The following is a 16,523-nucleotide window of genomic DNA, read 5'->3' on the forward strand; positions in this document are numbered from 1 at the left end:
CAGTTCATTTAAATGTTCCAAGTTTTTTCTTGAAACCATCCCAATTGTCATGTTTTTATAGTACAATAGTACTCCATCACAACTTCCACAACCACTACTCATTTGATGAGCATCCCCTCAATTTCCAATTCTCTGCTACCACAAAAAGAGTTTCTATAAATATTTTTGTGCAAATAAGTACTTTTCCCTTTTTTGATCTCTTTGGAATACAGACATAATAATGGTATTGCTGGGTCAAAGGGTCACTTGACCCCAATTGCCTTACAAAAAATAATAATAATAAAGTGAAGGGAGATGATGCATGATTTTTTGTTCACGGATGATTGTGCACAAGATACAACAAAGTATGGATCGATTTTCTGTTTCTTGTGCTAATTTTGCCTAATTGTTCATTGGTGTTAATATACCCATCAGTTACAGTAAATGGAGAAATTCTGAATGCTGTGCATAAGTTTACTTACCTTGGTAGTATACTTTCCAGGGATGTCCACATAGATGATGATGAGGTTGACACACTCATTGCCAAAACTAGTTCAGTGTTTGGGAGGCTCTGAAGGAAAGTATGGGAGAGAAGAGGTATTAGACTGACTACCAAACTGAAGGTCTACAGAGCCATTGTGCTGACCTCATTGTTGTATGCCTGTGAAGCCTGAACAATCTACCAGCTCCAGGCCAGGAAACTGAATCACTTCCATTTGAATTATCTTAGGAATATTCTGAAGATCACCTGGCAGGTTAAGGTACCAGAGACTGAGGTCCTTTCTTGAGCTGAACTGCCAAGCATTCAGACTCTACTGCAGAGATCATGCAATATTTGCCTAAAAAGATTATTTTACAGAGAACTCACACAAGGCAAGTGCCCACACAGAGGTCAGAAGAAGTGATTCAAAGGCACTCTCAAGATCTCTTTGAAGAACTTTGGAAACAGTTGGGAGACATGGGCGATATGGGCACAAGACTGTCTAGCATAGCATGCTCACATCAAAGAAGGTGCCGTGCTCTATGAGTAAAGCAAAATTGAAGTAGCTTAAAAGAAATGTAAGATGCACAAATTCAGAGACATCTCTACTCCCAATGTTCATATGTACTGAGCCCAACCTTTGGTAGAGCTTTCCAAGCTCATGTTGGTCTGATCAGCCACAGTTAAAACACACCATACCTTGACCTAGTATAGTGATGTCGTTTTGATCCTCTTAGGGAGTGGAAGACAACACCCAACCATGCACTAGACATTGGGGATTTTTTAAATCATATGTATGAGTTGATCCTGATTAGCACCTACTCTTCAACTCCTGGTCTTAGAGAAGTGCTTGGAACACTAAGATGTTAAGTGACTTGGCCAGGGTCACACAGCCAGTATATGGCAGAGGCTGGACTTGAACTCAGGGCTTCCTGACTTTGAGGTTAGTTCTCTATCCAGTATAACACACTGCAGGGGAAACGGACCCAAACAAGACACACTCAAGGATTGTACCTTCTATGAGGGGAAACAATACATACACATATAATCCCTCCCACTCAGTTCTTTCCTAGGCCATTTCCCCTGCACTGCTTATACTATTATCTCTTCCCTATCGCCACCTCCTTGGTGAACCAGCTCAGTTCTGTACTACCTTCTACCCTGGAGTCTCTTGCCTTTAACCTGTCACAGATTGTGGCATGTTAAACCCCGCAGCCTGGCTCCTTTCACCATCTGCTTTCCTCATTCCAATTCATATGCTACTAAATAGAGCTGGAGGAAGTCTTGAAACTACAAATTGATATTATATAATCTAGTCTTAACTCAGCCCTCAGTGCTATAAGGCAATCCTTCTATGTCACTCATTTGATTCTGTGCTTTTCCTTCTCCCCCTCTCCCTTTTTAATCCCCGCTTCAAGACTAGAAAGTTTGTTTTGCTTGAAACTAATTTGACTCATTTCTGATCCAAACTGTTTGCAAGTGCACATGAAACCCTCTTCTGTCTTTTTTCAGATTAAGAGATGAAGGTTCATTTATGGCCAATCCCCTTACCCCTCCCTCCATGTTTGTTTACTCTTTTCCGGCATGGCAGTATCCTCAATAGAAATTGGAAAATTTGGAAGAGAGAAGGGTTTGAAGGAAGTTATAATGAAGTTTTCCTTTAGACATGGTGAATTTGTGATACCTATGGGACATCCACCTTGAAATGTCAAAAGGAAAAAAAAAGAAAAGAAAAAAATTTAATTTGATTTAATTTTAAAAAGAAATGTCAAACAGACATTTAGTGATTCAGAATTGGAACTCATGAGAGAGACTTGGCTTGCACATCTAGATCTGGGAATCATCTCCATAAAGATGAGAATTGAACTCATGGGAGCTGATTGGTCAGATCACTAAAAGAGAGGATGCAGAGAGAGAAGAGTAGAGGGTCCAGTACAGAGCCTTGAGAAGCACCCATATTTAAAGGATGGGACCTAGATGATCTAACGAAGGAGAGTAAAAATGAGCACTTAGGTAAGAGAAAAAACTAGGAGACAGCAATATAACAAAAACCCAGACAGTGACCCCAGGGTGGTCACAAGGAGATGATGGTCAACAATTCAGTGCTTCAGAGAGGTCAAGAAGGATGAGGATGAAGAAAAGACCTTTCAGAAATTACTGATAACTTTGGGGAAAAACAGCTTCATTTGACTGATGAACCTGGAAATCAGATTTCAAGGGTCTAAGGAGTGAGAGGAGAGGAAGTGGAGGCAAGGGATACAGACAGTTTTTTCTAGGGATTTGGCTGTTGATAGGAGAAGAGATACAAGAGGATAACTTGTAGGACAATTGGGTTTAGTGAAGATTTTTTGAGGATGGGAGAGACATTGTAGGCAGCAGAGAATGAACCAGAAGACAGAAAAAGACTGAAAATCGCAGAGAGTGGGTATGATTGTGGTTGCAATCTGCTGGAGAAGAGAAGAAGGGGTGGAATGAAGAGTACAAGTAGAGTGTTAAGATCTCTTTGCCATCACTTCGTCAGACACTAGAAGGAAGAAAGATATAATGAAGAATGATGTCAAGGGGTTTGGAGATGTACAGTAGATTAGAAGAGGGAGCTCCTGAGAATGGTCTCTATTTTCTCCATATATATCAATGAAGTTTTCTGCTGAGAATGAGGGAGAAGTATTGGAGTTTCGAGGAAAGGAGAGGACATTTAGAGTCAATTAGGGCAGAGTAAAAGGATCCCCTTGCTTTAGTAAAGACCTAGTTTAGATTAGGTAATATACTTAGTGTAGCAGCAAACACCCTAGAATACCCAGCGTGGCTGCCAACACAGGTTCTGAGATCTGCTTTTCTAAAGGAAAGCAACTCAAAATGGGTTAACAATCTTGCTTTAATCAAACATATGCCATTTACCTAGTTCAGGGGAGAAAGGTCAGCACCCTGAACTTCAGAGAATACAAATAAGTTACAAGCAGAAGTTTCAAGACAGAGAAACAGATCAGCAGACAGGCTTCCAGCTGTCTGACCATTACATCCATACCTAGTCACAGTTACCAGAGAGGGAAGCACCAACATCTAGGTTTTCAAAGCCAGGGGGCTCAACAACTGCCCGGAGTCTCGTCTAGTCAAATCACACAACTCTTCTCAAAGTGAGTCCCAAAGCAAAGCCTCACATCAGGGTATATATAGCCTTCTCCTGGGTCAGAGAATGTCACAGCCCTCATGACCCACTGCCCAATCACACAGCACCAAGGTGTAGGCATTCCTGAAAGCCAAGCCTCCTGCCACAGGCTCCATGTGACCACATTCAGCCTATTAGGGGTCAGAGTATATTTTCAAATGAAGGAAAGTTCTCAGAGTCACCTAAGCCTATTAAAGAGCCTAGGGGCAGGGAAGATCCTCAGATTCCCTTTCCCATAACACTTGGTTAACTGTAAGGTCAATTGGGAAGGTAGAAAAGTGAAGCCAGAGCAGAGCCTAGAGGAGCATTGAATGGAGGAACTGGAGGTCAAGATGAGGATGAGGAATAAGGTTAGGAAAAGTGATACATATGGAGAAGTGGAATGATAGGATGTTATTGTAGGATAGAGGAATTTTGGGACGTTTGATCATGAAAGTGTATGGGGGATGGTGACATCCAGGGTGTGGTATGCTTTAGTGTTTTGTATTCTATATGACATGGTCATCTCTCAGTCTGCTGTTTGACTCATTATGATATTCATTCTCATCATCTTGAGTTCTGAGGTAATCCAAGGTGGTCGTTGCATATTTCTCTGTTGACTACAGAAATTGCAACCTCTTTGTCATTAATTAATTGGGGAGATCTGAGTATCCACCTCAGCTTAACAAATATGATTTTTTTCAATAAATAGAGAAACCTTTTAACTCGTGAACTTTGGGTCACCTTTAGATAAGTTTAGATAGACACTTTAGATAATGTCCTCAGCTTAAGTAAATAGCCAAGTTACTGACTGCAGACTTTATTTACATGGTCATGGGAGTTGACGAGGTTGATGAACTGAGAGGCCAGGATATTTACAGAAACATCAACATGCACATTGAAGCACCAGAGTCTTAGGGCAGGGGCCAGATTAGAAAGGAAGACTGTAAGGATAATTGGGGGTGGGGTGGCAAGTAGAGAACCACCAACAGTGATTTAGTCTTCTAAGGATTATACACTTTTTTACAAAGAATAATCATAGATATTTCTATAGTATTTAATTACTACAAAAATTCTTGCATTGTAAGCAATTAACCAGTGAATAAAAACATACAGGTATTATCCCTGTTTTCTAAATTAGAGAAACTGAGGATCAGAGACTTGTTGATAACAACAAAAGGCAGACGCTTTGCCTGGTCTCCTGTCCATCTCCAATGCTGTGTTGCCTCCTCTCTGTTAATGTGTGAATGATAAGAATATCCCACTCACCCACCTCTTGGCATCATAAAGGAACTCAGTCCCCAAAGCCATCTGTGGCCCCTGAAGAAAGAGATGCCATTCTTGTATGGAGGAGTGGAGCTTCCACCTCAAATAACAATAGGTTCATCTGGTCCAGCCTACCATATCCCTCTTTGTCTGACCTAATACAGGACCAATCTCAGAATCTGCCCTGGGAAAACTAGCTGATCTTCCTCCCTTGGGGGTTTCATGGTCTGCCAGGAATAATCTCTGTGCCTTTGATTAATCCTCTCACTGGTGGCAAAATATTCCAGACCTTCTCCCATAGTCACTGTGGCAACTGGGCCCCTTTGGGACTTGAGAAAGGGCAGGTATGGGCAATAGGGCCTAGAGATTGATTTATTAAGGCCTAGGGGTAGGCCAACCCAACTCATGTGCTGAAAAGAAGAGAAGAAAAACCTGTGTGGGTCAAGAAATCCCCATTGACTAGAATTGTACCTTCCCCTATTTCCCACTCCTTAGTTTGGGTTGATGCCAGATGGCAAGTCCTTGAGGAACAGAATCTCCAGTAGCCTCCAGGCTCATGGAAAAGCCCCAGGATATAACTTATATGTCATTTGCCTTTGAATCCTTAGTGCCTAGCACAGTGTCTGACATAGAATCAGTACTTAATCAATGCTTCTTGAATTTGTTTTTGTTAAATTGTTGACTGTTAAGTGACCTCGGATCTAGTCCACTGGCACAGCTGACTCACTGCCTGGTCTTGGCAGAAAGTACAACTTATCTGGAGTCCCAATTTGTTCCACCCATCAATCAGATTGCAATGGAGTTAATACTTATTGGCTATGTGCCCTTGGGCAAGTTTCTTCCCCTCTCATGACCTCATTTTCTCTTCCATAAAATGTGTGGGTAAGAAAGTGTTCCTTTCCAACTCTTGATATTATAGCTATGACATATCAATCTGCCATTCTTGATCTGCATGCCTACTGTGCTTGCCTCTGCTGTAGGAAATACCAAAAGGCACATTTATTTTCTAAGACAGCATCTACACATGAGAATTCCTAGGGAAGTGAATTATTGAGGTAAATTTTATGTGCAGTGTCTAAAGGCTCTAGAAAGTCAGAGGAGACAGACTAATAGACATAGACACAGACACAGACAAAGGCATAGACAATCCACATTGACTGATGTATGAGATGGAATAGGTATGGAAATTTCCCATATAACAATTAATCTGGGCCTTGAAGAAACCATAAACTTTTCTTTAGAGACTGAGTGGGTAGGGCAGATTTTCTGTTTTCTTTTTTTATTGATCTTTTTTCTTTGGACACATCAATTAGTTCCCAACAGGCACCCACCTCCACACCCCAAACCAGTACTTGCCAATAAAAAATACCTAAGAGAATGACTGTGTCTGACCATATAAGCCACTTTGCCTTTTGATAGTTTGTGAGTTGTTAACAGAAAAGAAGGATGTATGCTCTAACTTCAACAATTTGAAACTGATTATTTTCCATTGTATTTGACCTGAGAGAGTCTTGGTCTTTTAGTAACAACCTACCTTTCCATTCTCAACTCCTTTCACAAAGTAAGTGTTCCCACCAAACTGGATTACTTACTAAATTTTTGACCCATCTCCCACTGCCATGCTTTTGCACATGCCTGGAATACCCACCTTCTCTGTCTTTGCCTTTTAGAGCCCTTAAATCCCATCCAAGCTTAGCTCAAGTTTCACTTTCTATGTGTAGCCTTCCCTGCTTGCCTCCAATTGTTAATGCCATCCCAAGATGCCACCAACATTTCTTTGGCTATATTTTGGATTGATTTGTCTCCCTCCACTAGAATGTAATCTCCTTGAGAGCTGAGACTTTTGTTTTTGTCTTGTAAGCCTAGTGTTTTGCACAGTGGCTGACACACAGTAGCAGACTGATAAATACTGAATCAAACTGAATTTCAAAATACTTTCCTTTCTTCTGGGCTCAGTTCCCGTTTCACTTTATCACTAATGTCTTCCTTCATCCGCCAGGTTATACTTTCTCTCTTCTTAAATGACCTATATTTACCTGTTTCTGTACTGTGGGATATAAGATCCTTGAGGGCAAGAACTTCCTGCTTCTCATCTTTCTATCTTCAGTGCCTTACTTAATCAAACCTTGTTGATTTAAATGGGTAAGTAAGCATAATAATGACTGGTATTGATTTGTAGAATGCAAAAAACACTCTCCTGACAACAATTCTTCAAGGGTGGAAGTGCAAGTTTTGTTATTCCCATTTTACAGATGTGGAAACTGAGGTTCAAAGCAGTGAAATAATTTGTCTTTGATCACCCAGATAGTACATAGCAAAACTCAGGTCCACTTAGACTGGTGCTTTTCCTTACAAAAAAAAAGTATGTTGATAACTTTCTTAACATTATTATCATTTCTCAATAGATCCTTCCCTTGTAACAAAGTGCAGTTAAGCAAAAACAACTGATATATTGACTATGTTCAACAGTGTACACCTCACTCCACCATCTTCCCTATCAAGAAAAGAGAGGCAGGAATCAAGATTGGCCAATGACATTCACTGGAGCTCTGATGTTGAGTAGTGTGGTTTTCCTTTGTGTTACTGTGATCATTGGGTACATTGTTCTCCTGATCTTGCTTATTTCACTCTACTAGGCCAGTAGGTGGAGCCATAGGGCACAGAGCACTGGGCCTGGAGTTGGTAAGACGTGAGTTTAAATTTGGTCTCTCTCAGATAATTACTAGCTGGGTGACCCTGGGCAAGTCACTTAACTTCTGACCGCCTCAGTTTCCTTAATTGTCTCCCATGGTTATAAAACCCTTAGCACAGTGCCTGGCACATTACTGTTGTTGTTGAGTCACTGTAGTCATAGCTGAGTCTCCATGACCCCATTTGGGTTTTCCTGGTAAAGATACTGGAGTGTCCTTCTCCACATCCTTTTTATGGGAAACTGAGGCAAACAGGGTGAAGTAGCTTATCTAGGATCACACAGCTAATAAGTGTCTGTGGCCACATTTCAACTCAGGTCTTCCTGATACCAGGCCTGGCATTCTATCCACTGTCGCGCCACCTAGCTGCCTATATTACTACATTTCCTTCCTATATTACTTCATGCAAGCCTTTCTAAACTTCTTGGAATGATTCATATTTGTAATTTCTTAATAAGCAATAATATTCCTTTTTTTTGCTTTTTGGAGGACAATTGGGGTTAAGTGACTTGCCCAAGGTCACACAGCTAGTTTTTTGTGTTAAGTGTCTGAGTCTGGATTTGAACTCAGGTTCTCCTGGCTCCAGGGCCGGTGCTCTATTCACTGTGCCACCCCAATAATATTCCATTTTTAAGGCGATCAGGCTGGGATCTTCCTGTGGGGTAATCTTCATTGTCAGCTAAAGTCCCACCTTCTTCCTGAAACCTTTCCCAGGCCTCCTTAATCTACATGCCTTCCCTTTCAGATTGCCCCCATTTATCCTGTATCTGTCTGGTCTGGATATATTGTAGTTGTTTATATGCTGTCTCCCCCATTAGACTGGGTACTCCTTGAGGCCAAGGACTGACTGCCTTTCTTTGTAGCTCCTTGCTCAGTATACAGTAGGTGCTTACTAAATGCTCATTGATTTGGCACCTGATCTCACTTCAGCTCTTTGCTCTCTTCACAGGGTGAATGTGTGTCCCATCCCCTAGCCCTCCAGAACCAGGTGCTGAGAATGGCTTTCTCCACTCTGAACAACACACCTCCCAGAGCAGATGGTGAGCTGTGCCCCAGCTGTGGGCAGCTGCATCAAGCCTTGGACAACCACCTCTACAACTTCCAGGATGAGGTGGACGATGAGCTGATGTGCAATATCTGTCTGCAGCCACTGCTGCAGCCTGTGGACACTCCATGTGGCCACACCTATTGCTATCTCTGCCTCCAAAGCTTCCTGCAGGATTCTGATTTCTGCCCCATGGACCGGGAACCCCTGACATTCCTCAGCTGCCGCAAGTCAACCTTGTTGGTGAGGAACCTGCTGGACAAGCTTATCGTCTTCTGTCCTTTTCCTCCTGATTGTCTGCTCACCATGCAGAGGTGTGAGCTGGAGGGTCACCTCCAGAATAGGTAAGGGAAGGGCTTAGCAATGCACTAGTGTGGCCCAGGGGAATGAATAGCGAGTGTGGGTAGAGTCCAAGACCCTGGGTTTGAATTCTGGCTATCTGCAGACTTCCTTAACCTATGAGACCTTGGGTGAGTTATTTTTCCTCTCTGGCAGGAAGGAAGGAAACATACATTTATTAGGCACTTAGTGTGTACCAGGCATGATCTCATTTGATCCCCACAACCCTGTGAGGGAAATGCTATTGTTATTCCCATTTTGCAGTCAAGAAAACTGAGGCACACAGAGACTGAGGCCAGATTTTGATAGCAAGACCGGCACTACTGTTTTATCCTATAAAGTGAAGGGGTTGGACTAGGTTACAGAGGCCTCTTACAGCTTAAGTCTTCTGATGCCTGGTGAGGAAATGCATGATTTAGTGGAGCTAGGAGGCTATTCTAAGTAGAATAAACATGGAAGGAGATAGAGAGCAGGGGCAGAAAGTGTCCACTATTTGGAGAGGTACCCAGACAAGGGCGCCTAAGGTGTTTAGTGACTAAGGTCACTAAAGGTAAGCTCTTTGAGAGCAGTGATTGTCTCTTTGCTTTCTTCACAACTCCAGCATTTGGTACATTCCTGGAACATAGAAGACAGTTAATAAATATTGATTGGCTGACCTACTAAGGAGAAGCCAGATAAGAGTACCAGTAATAGCAGGTTGGCTGGACAGAAGGACAGCAAAGAAGCAACAATAAAAATCAGGGTGGGGTGGGCAGGTCACCACCAAAGAACCCAACACCCAAGGGGATCAGTGTACATCCTGAGTGTTAATTTCCTACAAAACACCACCACACCTACATGGTTGGGAGAATGGAGAGACAGAGGGGTGATGTGTTATTGATACATGTTTAAATTTGCTTTTATTCCACTGTTACTATCCAGTAACCTCCTGTCTAGATTGAACACCCCTCCTTCTCTCAAACAGAATTAGTGAAGCTAAACAAACCAATTCATGCTCTAAAGTAGGCCACACCCATAGTCACTATTGCCACTCTCTCAAGAAAAGGGGAATATATTTCATCAATAGTCCTACAGAATCAAGATGGGTCATCTCCATAATTCTTCAAGGTATATACAGTGGAGAGCCAACCTGACAGGTGTGAAACTTCCCTCTGAGGCTCTGAGGGTCAAAACTGCCAGGTTTTCCTCACTCCTCCCTGTGAAAGACACTTCACAACTTCTTCATTTATTTTTTATTTTATTTACTTTTATTTGTTTATTTATCTATATACAATGTTCTTAAACTTCTCCAAGTATTTTTCCATCCGTTATCTCACATAATCTACCCTACGAAATGGATCCTTGTGAGGTAAAAAGAAAAGCAGAAGTAAGGGGTCTTTTTATTGCTTCCCATCCAGCAAGGGCAGACTGATATTCACGCTGGATTGTGAAGACCAGAGCTAGTAAGCTCCAAGAGTTACTTGGCAATGATGCTTTTTTGGAAGGAGGGGGACATTAGCAAATTCGGGAGCAGAAATCCCACGGTCAGCAAAGTAGAGCAGATGTAATATGCAAACCTGTCCCACACCAAAATATCAGAGGAAGGAAATATGTATCGAATACATAATAACTAAAGCCGATGCTATAAGGTAACAAGACAGAAACAACCCATTTAATATATTGCTAATTCCTACTTTAAAAGTATACTTTCTCTTTCAACCCTTTCTGGAGTTTCTTAGGGCCTTTTTTTAATATATTTATTTATTTTTAGCTTCCAACATTCACTTCTATAAGATTTTGAGTTCTAAATTTTCTCCCCCTCCCCAAGACAGCTGCAATCTGATATAGGCTACATATATATACACACATACACATATATACATATATATATATATATATAAAATCATATTAAACATATTCCTTGGACTCTTCTCAAGTTCCCACTGACTCTCCAACCCACTCTACATGCTGGGTTTAGGCTCCAGAGGGAGGTTACCAGCCTCATCCCCCCCACAGCAGTAACTCAGCCTTGAGAACCCCTCTTCACCCCATAAGAGGTAGCAGAGAATGATTCTGCCTAGCTACCAGGAGGAAGGGAAAGGTTGTTGAAGTGAAGTTGGAAAGTGTGGTGAGTCCAAAATTGGCTAGAAAGAAGGGGAGGATGCGGTTTGGTGGAAGGGACACTGGATTTGGAGTCAGAGGGCTTGGACTTGAATCATAGTTCTTCCACATTCTGCCTGTGTGACCTTAGGTAAGTTCCTTAACCTCTCTGGGCCTCAGTTTCTCTATCTGTAAAATAATGAATTTAGATTAGATCAGGAGTGGGGAGCCTGCAGCCTCAAGACCACATGTGGCCCTCTAGGTCCTCGAGGGCAGACCTTTGACTGAATCTAAACTGATTTGTTCTGTGAAGTCTGGATTTGGTCAAAGGGCCACCCTTGAGGACATAGAGGGCCACATGTGGCCTCCAGACCACAGGTTCCCCAGTCCTGGGATAAGTGGTTTCTGAAGTGCCTTCCAGCTGTAAATCTATGGTTCTCTTATGCCCTATAAGTGAATTGGTACCCTCTGTGGGCAAAGAGTACCCTGGGAGGTTGCCCAAATGAGAAGAGAAGATATCAGAAATAAAGGGAGCTAGAGATATAAGCACCTGATACATGGCTGAACAGAGAAGGGATAGTCATTTCTTTAGTATCTCAGCAAGAGTACGTATGAGTTGTGGGAGAAGAGAATTTTTAAAAATAAAAAGGAAGTACCAGGATGGAGTGAATGGGGTGGGAGTGTCTAACTCTGCAAGGGGAAAGATAACATTGCCATATACGTGTGTCTGGTAAGACAATTCATTTTGTCTGGGGGGAATCTGCACTTTAGTATACCACCTTCCCTGGGGAAGGATTTTGCCTCCCTAGACACAAAACGAGATGCAGGAGTACCCAAGGGCATCCAGAAACCAGGTTGAGGGAAGCACATAGATCCCCAAACTGGATGACCTGTCCTGAAGAGTTGGGCTCTGGGTAACTTTGGAAGCTGTACAAAGGCCAGGTATCTGCATAGCATGAATGACTGACTTGGAAAAAGCAAGGGGGATATAATAAAAAGGAGAGGGCCCTTAACTTGTGAGCAGACACAGGCTTGGGTTACAATGGTGCAAGATGGGACCCAAGCAGAGGATAGGCTCTCTCCCCTAGCTTCTCTGGGTCTGGCTCTGGCAGCAGCCAATGCATGGCAGGGCAGGGGGGAATCTCCTGGGCCCAGTCCAAGGGCCCCTCTCCTTTCCACAGCTCTTATCCCAGGATGCTAGATGCCAGAGGGGCCACTTTAAGCAACAGTCAAGACAAAGTCTCTGAAACTCAAGACTTTACTTTTTACAACCCTGTTTTTTGTTCCTTTCCTGCCGCCTACTTGTTCTATTTTACAAACTTGTTTTTTCCTGTTCTCACCTAGTTAGATTCTTGCCATGCCCGCTGCCCTCAGAGACCGTGGCTCAGTGGGGGTGACAGCAGGGCCTGGCCAAAACCCACCGCAAGTATTTAACAATCATGCCCAGGGCAGCAGGTAGGACCGAGCTTCATGACTCAGGGTGATGAGAATTTCAATTCAGCACCACAGGACACTGCCGTCACTCAACTCTACTCCCTTCCTGAATTAATAGTTCTGATACTGAAGCACAGGCCAAAAGGGGAGAAAGGAAGAATGAGATCGATGCAACAAATGCAATAACATGAACATGAAATGGAGGAGGATTTTCTAATTTAGCACTCAGGAGCTCTGCCGTCATGAGGTACACAGAAAATTAGGAAGGCACAAGTGAGGGGACAGGGCCAGAAAAATCCAGAGAGAACCAATAAATTGGAGAAACCATGACACTATGGAAGAAATAAAGAGATTGTTGGACTATGCAGATTTGTTGCAAGGGCTGGTGGGTGGGGGGTTCATTAGTTGCAGGGGAGGAGAATCAATTTTTAAGTAAAAATACTTCATTTTTTAAAAATCAAAGTAGGAAAAGCACAAAAGAAGGAAATGCTTGATGTCAGAGGGACTATAGGAAGACAGGCATGCTAATGTGCACTCTGTTGGTGAACCTGTGCATTGATCCAAAGGTCCCAGGAAGCATTTTGGAATTGTATTTTTAAAACTATGTCTAAAATGTCCATACCCTTTCACCCAGAGATGCCACCGCTCTACAAAGGAGCAAGTTTGCTTTCATATTAAATCTTTTCCTTTCCTCTTCCTTCTTCCTTCTAGCTCTCACTGAGACCTGACTCCTTCCTAATGACCCAGCTTTCCTGGCCATTCTTCCCAGTCCTAGCTATACTTTTTTTGCTCATACACTCAACTGACTGGTCATGGTGGGGGATTCAAAATCCTCCTTGCTCCTAAATGCCACATTCAGGCTGTCCTTTGACCACCATCCTTCAGAAACCTCTTTTCCTTTTGATGTTCATTTAATCCAAATTTATCACCCAATCAAAATCCTGATGGCTTTTGGCTACCAACCTCTAGGTCACTCTCTTTCCTTCCTCTCTTCATAGTTTTTTCCTTCATAACTCCTGCTCTCATACTAGGGGACTTTAACATATATATTAACTCTTTCTCAAACACCCATGGTGATGTCATCTTGTTCCTCTTCAAGAATGAACCAACCAACCTACTCTTCCACAGCTACACAAAGAGACAGTCATACCCTTGATTCTTTCATCTTCCCCAAATTCTCCACCTCCACATTCATAAACTCTGGATATATGGACATAAACTCTAAAATTCAATATTTTGTCATTCCACCTCTCCCTCTGCCTTGCAACCCCCAAATCCCATTCTTCATCTTCACTGTCACCTCCAGTCCTTCCACCCTTCAGGTCTTTCCTGGGCACTGACTATGCTCTCTTCCCCACATTTACCTCTTAGTAAACTCGACATTGTCCTCTTTTCTCAGGTCCCTTGTCCCTCAGCCTTGGATTGCCTCCACCATCCATCGCCTTTGTTCCTACTCATATGTGGCTGAATGAAGCTAGAGAAAAGAACAAAACCGTGCTAAGTTAGATCCACTACAAATTTATGTTACATAGTCTCAACTGGGCCCTCATTATGGCAAGGTGATTCCCGTTAATTGACCCACTATCCAGTTTGGATTCAGTCAAAAAGCCACTCTTGAGGACCTAGAGGGTATTTGTTCCATCAAGTTGGGATTCAGGACAAGGGCCACCCTTGAGGACCTAGAGGGTCACATGTGGCCTAGAGACCACAGGTTCCCCATCCCTAGTCTAGCCCTAACCTCTCTCCTGACCTTTAGTCTCACATCTCCAATTGCTTTTTGAGCATCTCAAGCTGGATGCCTCATAGACATCTGAAGATCAACATGCCCAACAAAACTCAGCCTTTCTCCCCAAACTCTGCCCTCTTCATGACTTCCTTATTACTCTTGAGGGTATCAGTGTTCTCCCAATTCCCTGGTTCACAACCCAGCTGGCCTCAGCTCTCCTCACCTCACATACTCACCTTTCACTCTCACTCCCCTATATCCATCCATCTCTCATGATTGCCTGTTATTCCAACTTCATAATGTCTTCCAGATACTCCCCCTACCCTTCTCTGACACCACCAGCATCCTGGTACAGGCCTTCATCTCCTCAAACCTGGACTGACATATTTAATTTCTTATTAATTTCTGCTTAATTTCCCTGTCTCAGGCCTCTGTTCACCTGTCAGAATGACCTTCATCAAGTATCATTCTCCTATCCAATAGACTATGGTGGCCCCCTGGCCCCTCTGGGATCAAATATAAATTCCTCCCTTTGGCTTTGGTCCCTCAGTAACCTTTACATTCTTTTGACCCTTTACTCCCTACATATACTGGGTGATTCCGTGACACCCACCTGCTTGCAGCTCCTTATAGACAACACCCCATCCCTTGTGCTTCTTCACTGGCTATTGGTCATGCAAAGAACTCTCTCCTTCCTTACGTAGGCCTCTCAGTCTCTCTGGCTTCCTTCAAGACCCAACTAAAATTCCACCTACTCTAAATTATAATAATCATTTACAAATGACTATTATAAATACCCAAATTAAATATAAAGGACATATAAAGATACTCTCTGCATCCAGAGGAAGAAGTGACAAACAGAAGTATGTAGTGTATGTATATCTTATATATACATGCACACACATACACACACCTATATATGCATACACTCACATATATGTGCCTATAATATATATGAATAATATATATACCTATAAATAGATATATATATATAGTATACATAATATATAAATACATAATAATAAATATATAATATGTAATATAAATTTGTATACATGCGTGTGTATATACACACATATATAATATATATTAAAAATCTATATATTTGTGTGTCTGATGGTAGCCATCCCTAGGACAGGACGAAATTCCTTAAATTAAAAAATAAATAAATAAATGAAAAGAGAAAACAATGCCATTTATCCAAGAAGCCTTCCCTAGTTTTCCTCGATGTTAGTACTGTCCCTTGGCTTATTAGCTCTAATTTCTCCCATCTCTATTTTGTTGACAATATAAAGCTGTTGTTGGCATATTGTCCTTCCCCATTAGGCTGTGAGCTCAAGACCAAGGACTGTATTTTCCCCATACTTAGCACAGTGACTGGCACACAGTAAGCAATTATTTCTTGTTAACTTGACTATAGTAACCACCACCACGATCATCATCATCAACATCTCAGCTCCCATTTCTTTATCAGTTAAAAATGTTGAAGTCCTTTCATCACAACAACCTTGTGAGGGAAGTAAAGTATTAGCCTCATTTTATGGATGAGGACACTGAAGTTTCAGCTCAGACCCGTGCCCTCTACCTCCAAATTCAGGGCACCTTCCACCATACCACACTGCCTTGAATCACTCCCTTAGCTGATTAGAGGAATGAATGCTACCTTGGCACTCCCATCCCATGGTAGATGCTGTATTCTTTGCTGCCCCCCGCCTCTCCCCCTCCTTTAGCTGATGGAAAGGCTCTGAGTTCATTTTGTCCTCAACAGAGAACTCTGCCTGTCCCAGGGGAATGGCGGGTGTATTTTTCCAGTCACATCCAAGACATTTATTATTATAAGAAGTGCCTGAGCCCCCAGCTGCTCAGGCTGCCCACGAGGAGCCCGGAATCAGGATGGGCCCCTTGGGGAGATGGGAAGCGAACTGCTTGTACATTCAGCTCCTGAGGACAGCTTGGGTGGCTGTAAACGTTGACTCATTTAGAGAAGAAGCTCAAAGTTAGTCAGGAGATAACTTTCCCTGTTGCTTCCCCCCACCCCAATCCCTGAAAGGAGCTGTTCGGGGAAATGGTACTTACTTTCTGACCTCCTTGGGAACACTTGAGGATGCAACTACCCAAAGCACAGGCCAGTCCCTAAGAGGTACCTACTAAGTGTTCGACCACTATCTTTCCATTGAAAACAAATTCATTTTTAAAAAACACCACTGCCATTGATAAAGTGGAGATTTGAAGGGTACCACACTGGGCAGTGGAGGAGGTCCAGAGAGAAATTATCTCTGGAGCCTATAGCCAAACAGAGAAATAATGATACCAACACAGGTAACTCTAATACCAAATAA

The 16,523-nt window shown here is 42.5% G+C and overlaps 1 protein-coding gene across 1 annotated transcript in view; it reads left to right on the top strand.

The window, feature by feature from the left end:
• The window catches only part of LOC138177336 (ligand of Numb protein X 2-like), an 80,669-nt gene that overhangs the window by 40,926 nt on the left and 23,220 nt on the right, over positions 1-16,523 (top strand). The window contains exon 2 of the mRNA XM_069108483.1: positions 8,511-8,950. Coding sequence (XP_068964584.1) covers positions 8,559-8,950 — 392 coding nt within the window. The 5' untranslated portion in view covers positions 8,511-8,558. The remainder of the gene's footprint in view (positions 1-8,510; positions 8,951-16,523) is intronic.

The sequence above is a fragment of the Petaurus breviceps genome, unplaced genomic scaffold (genome assembly GCF_028583685.1).
Source record: "Petaurus breviceps papuanus isolate PSGF00001 unplaced genomic scaffold, PetGlider_PUasm1.0 90386, whole genome shotgun sequence".
NCBI lineage: Eukaryota > Metazoa > Chordata > Mammalia > Diprotodontia > Petauridae > Petaurus > Petaurus breviceps.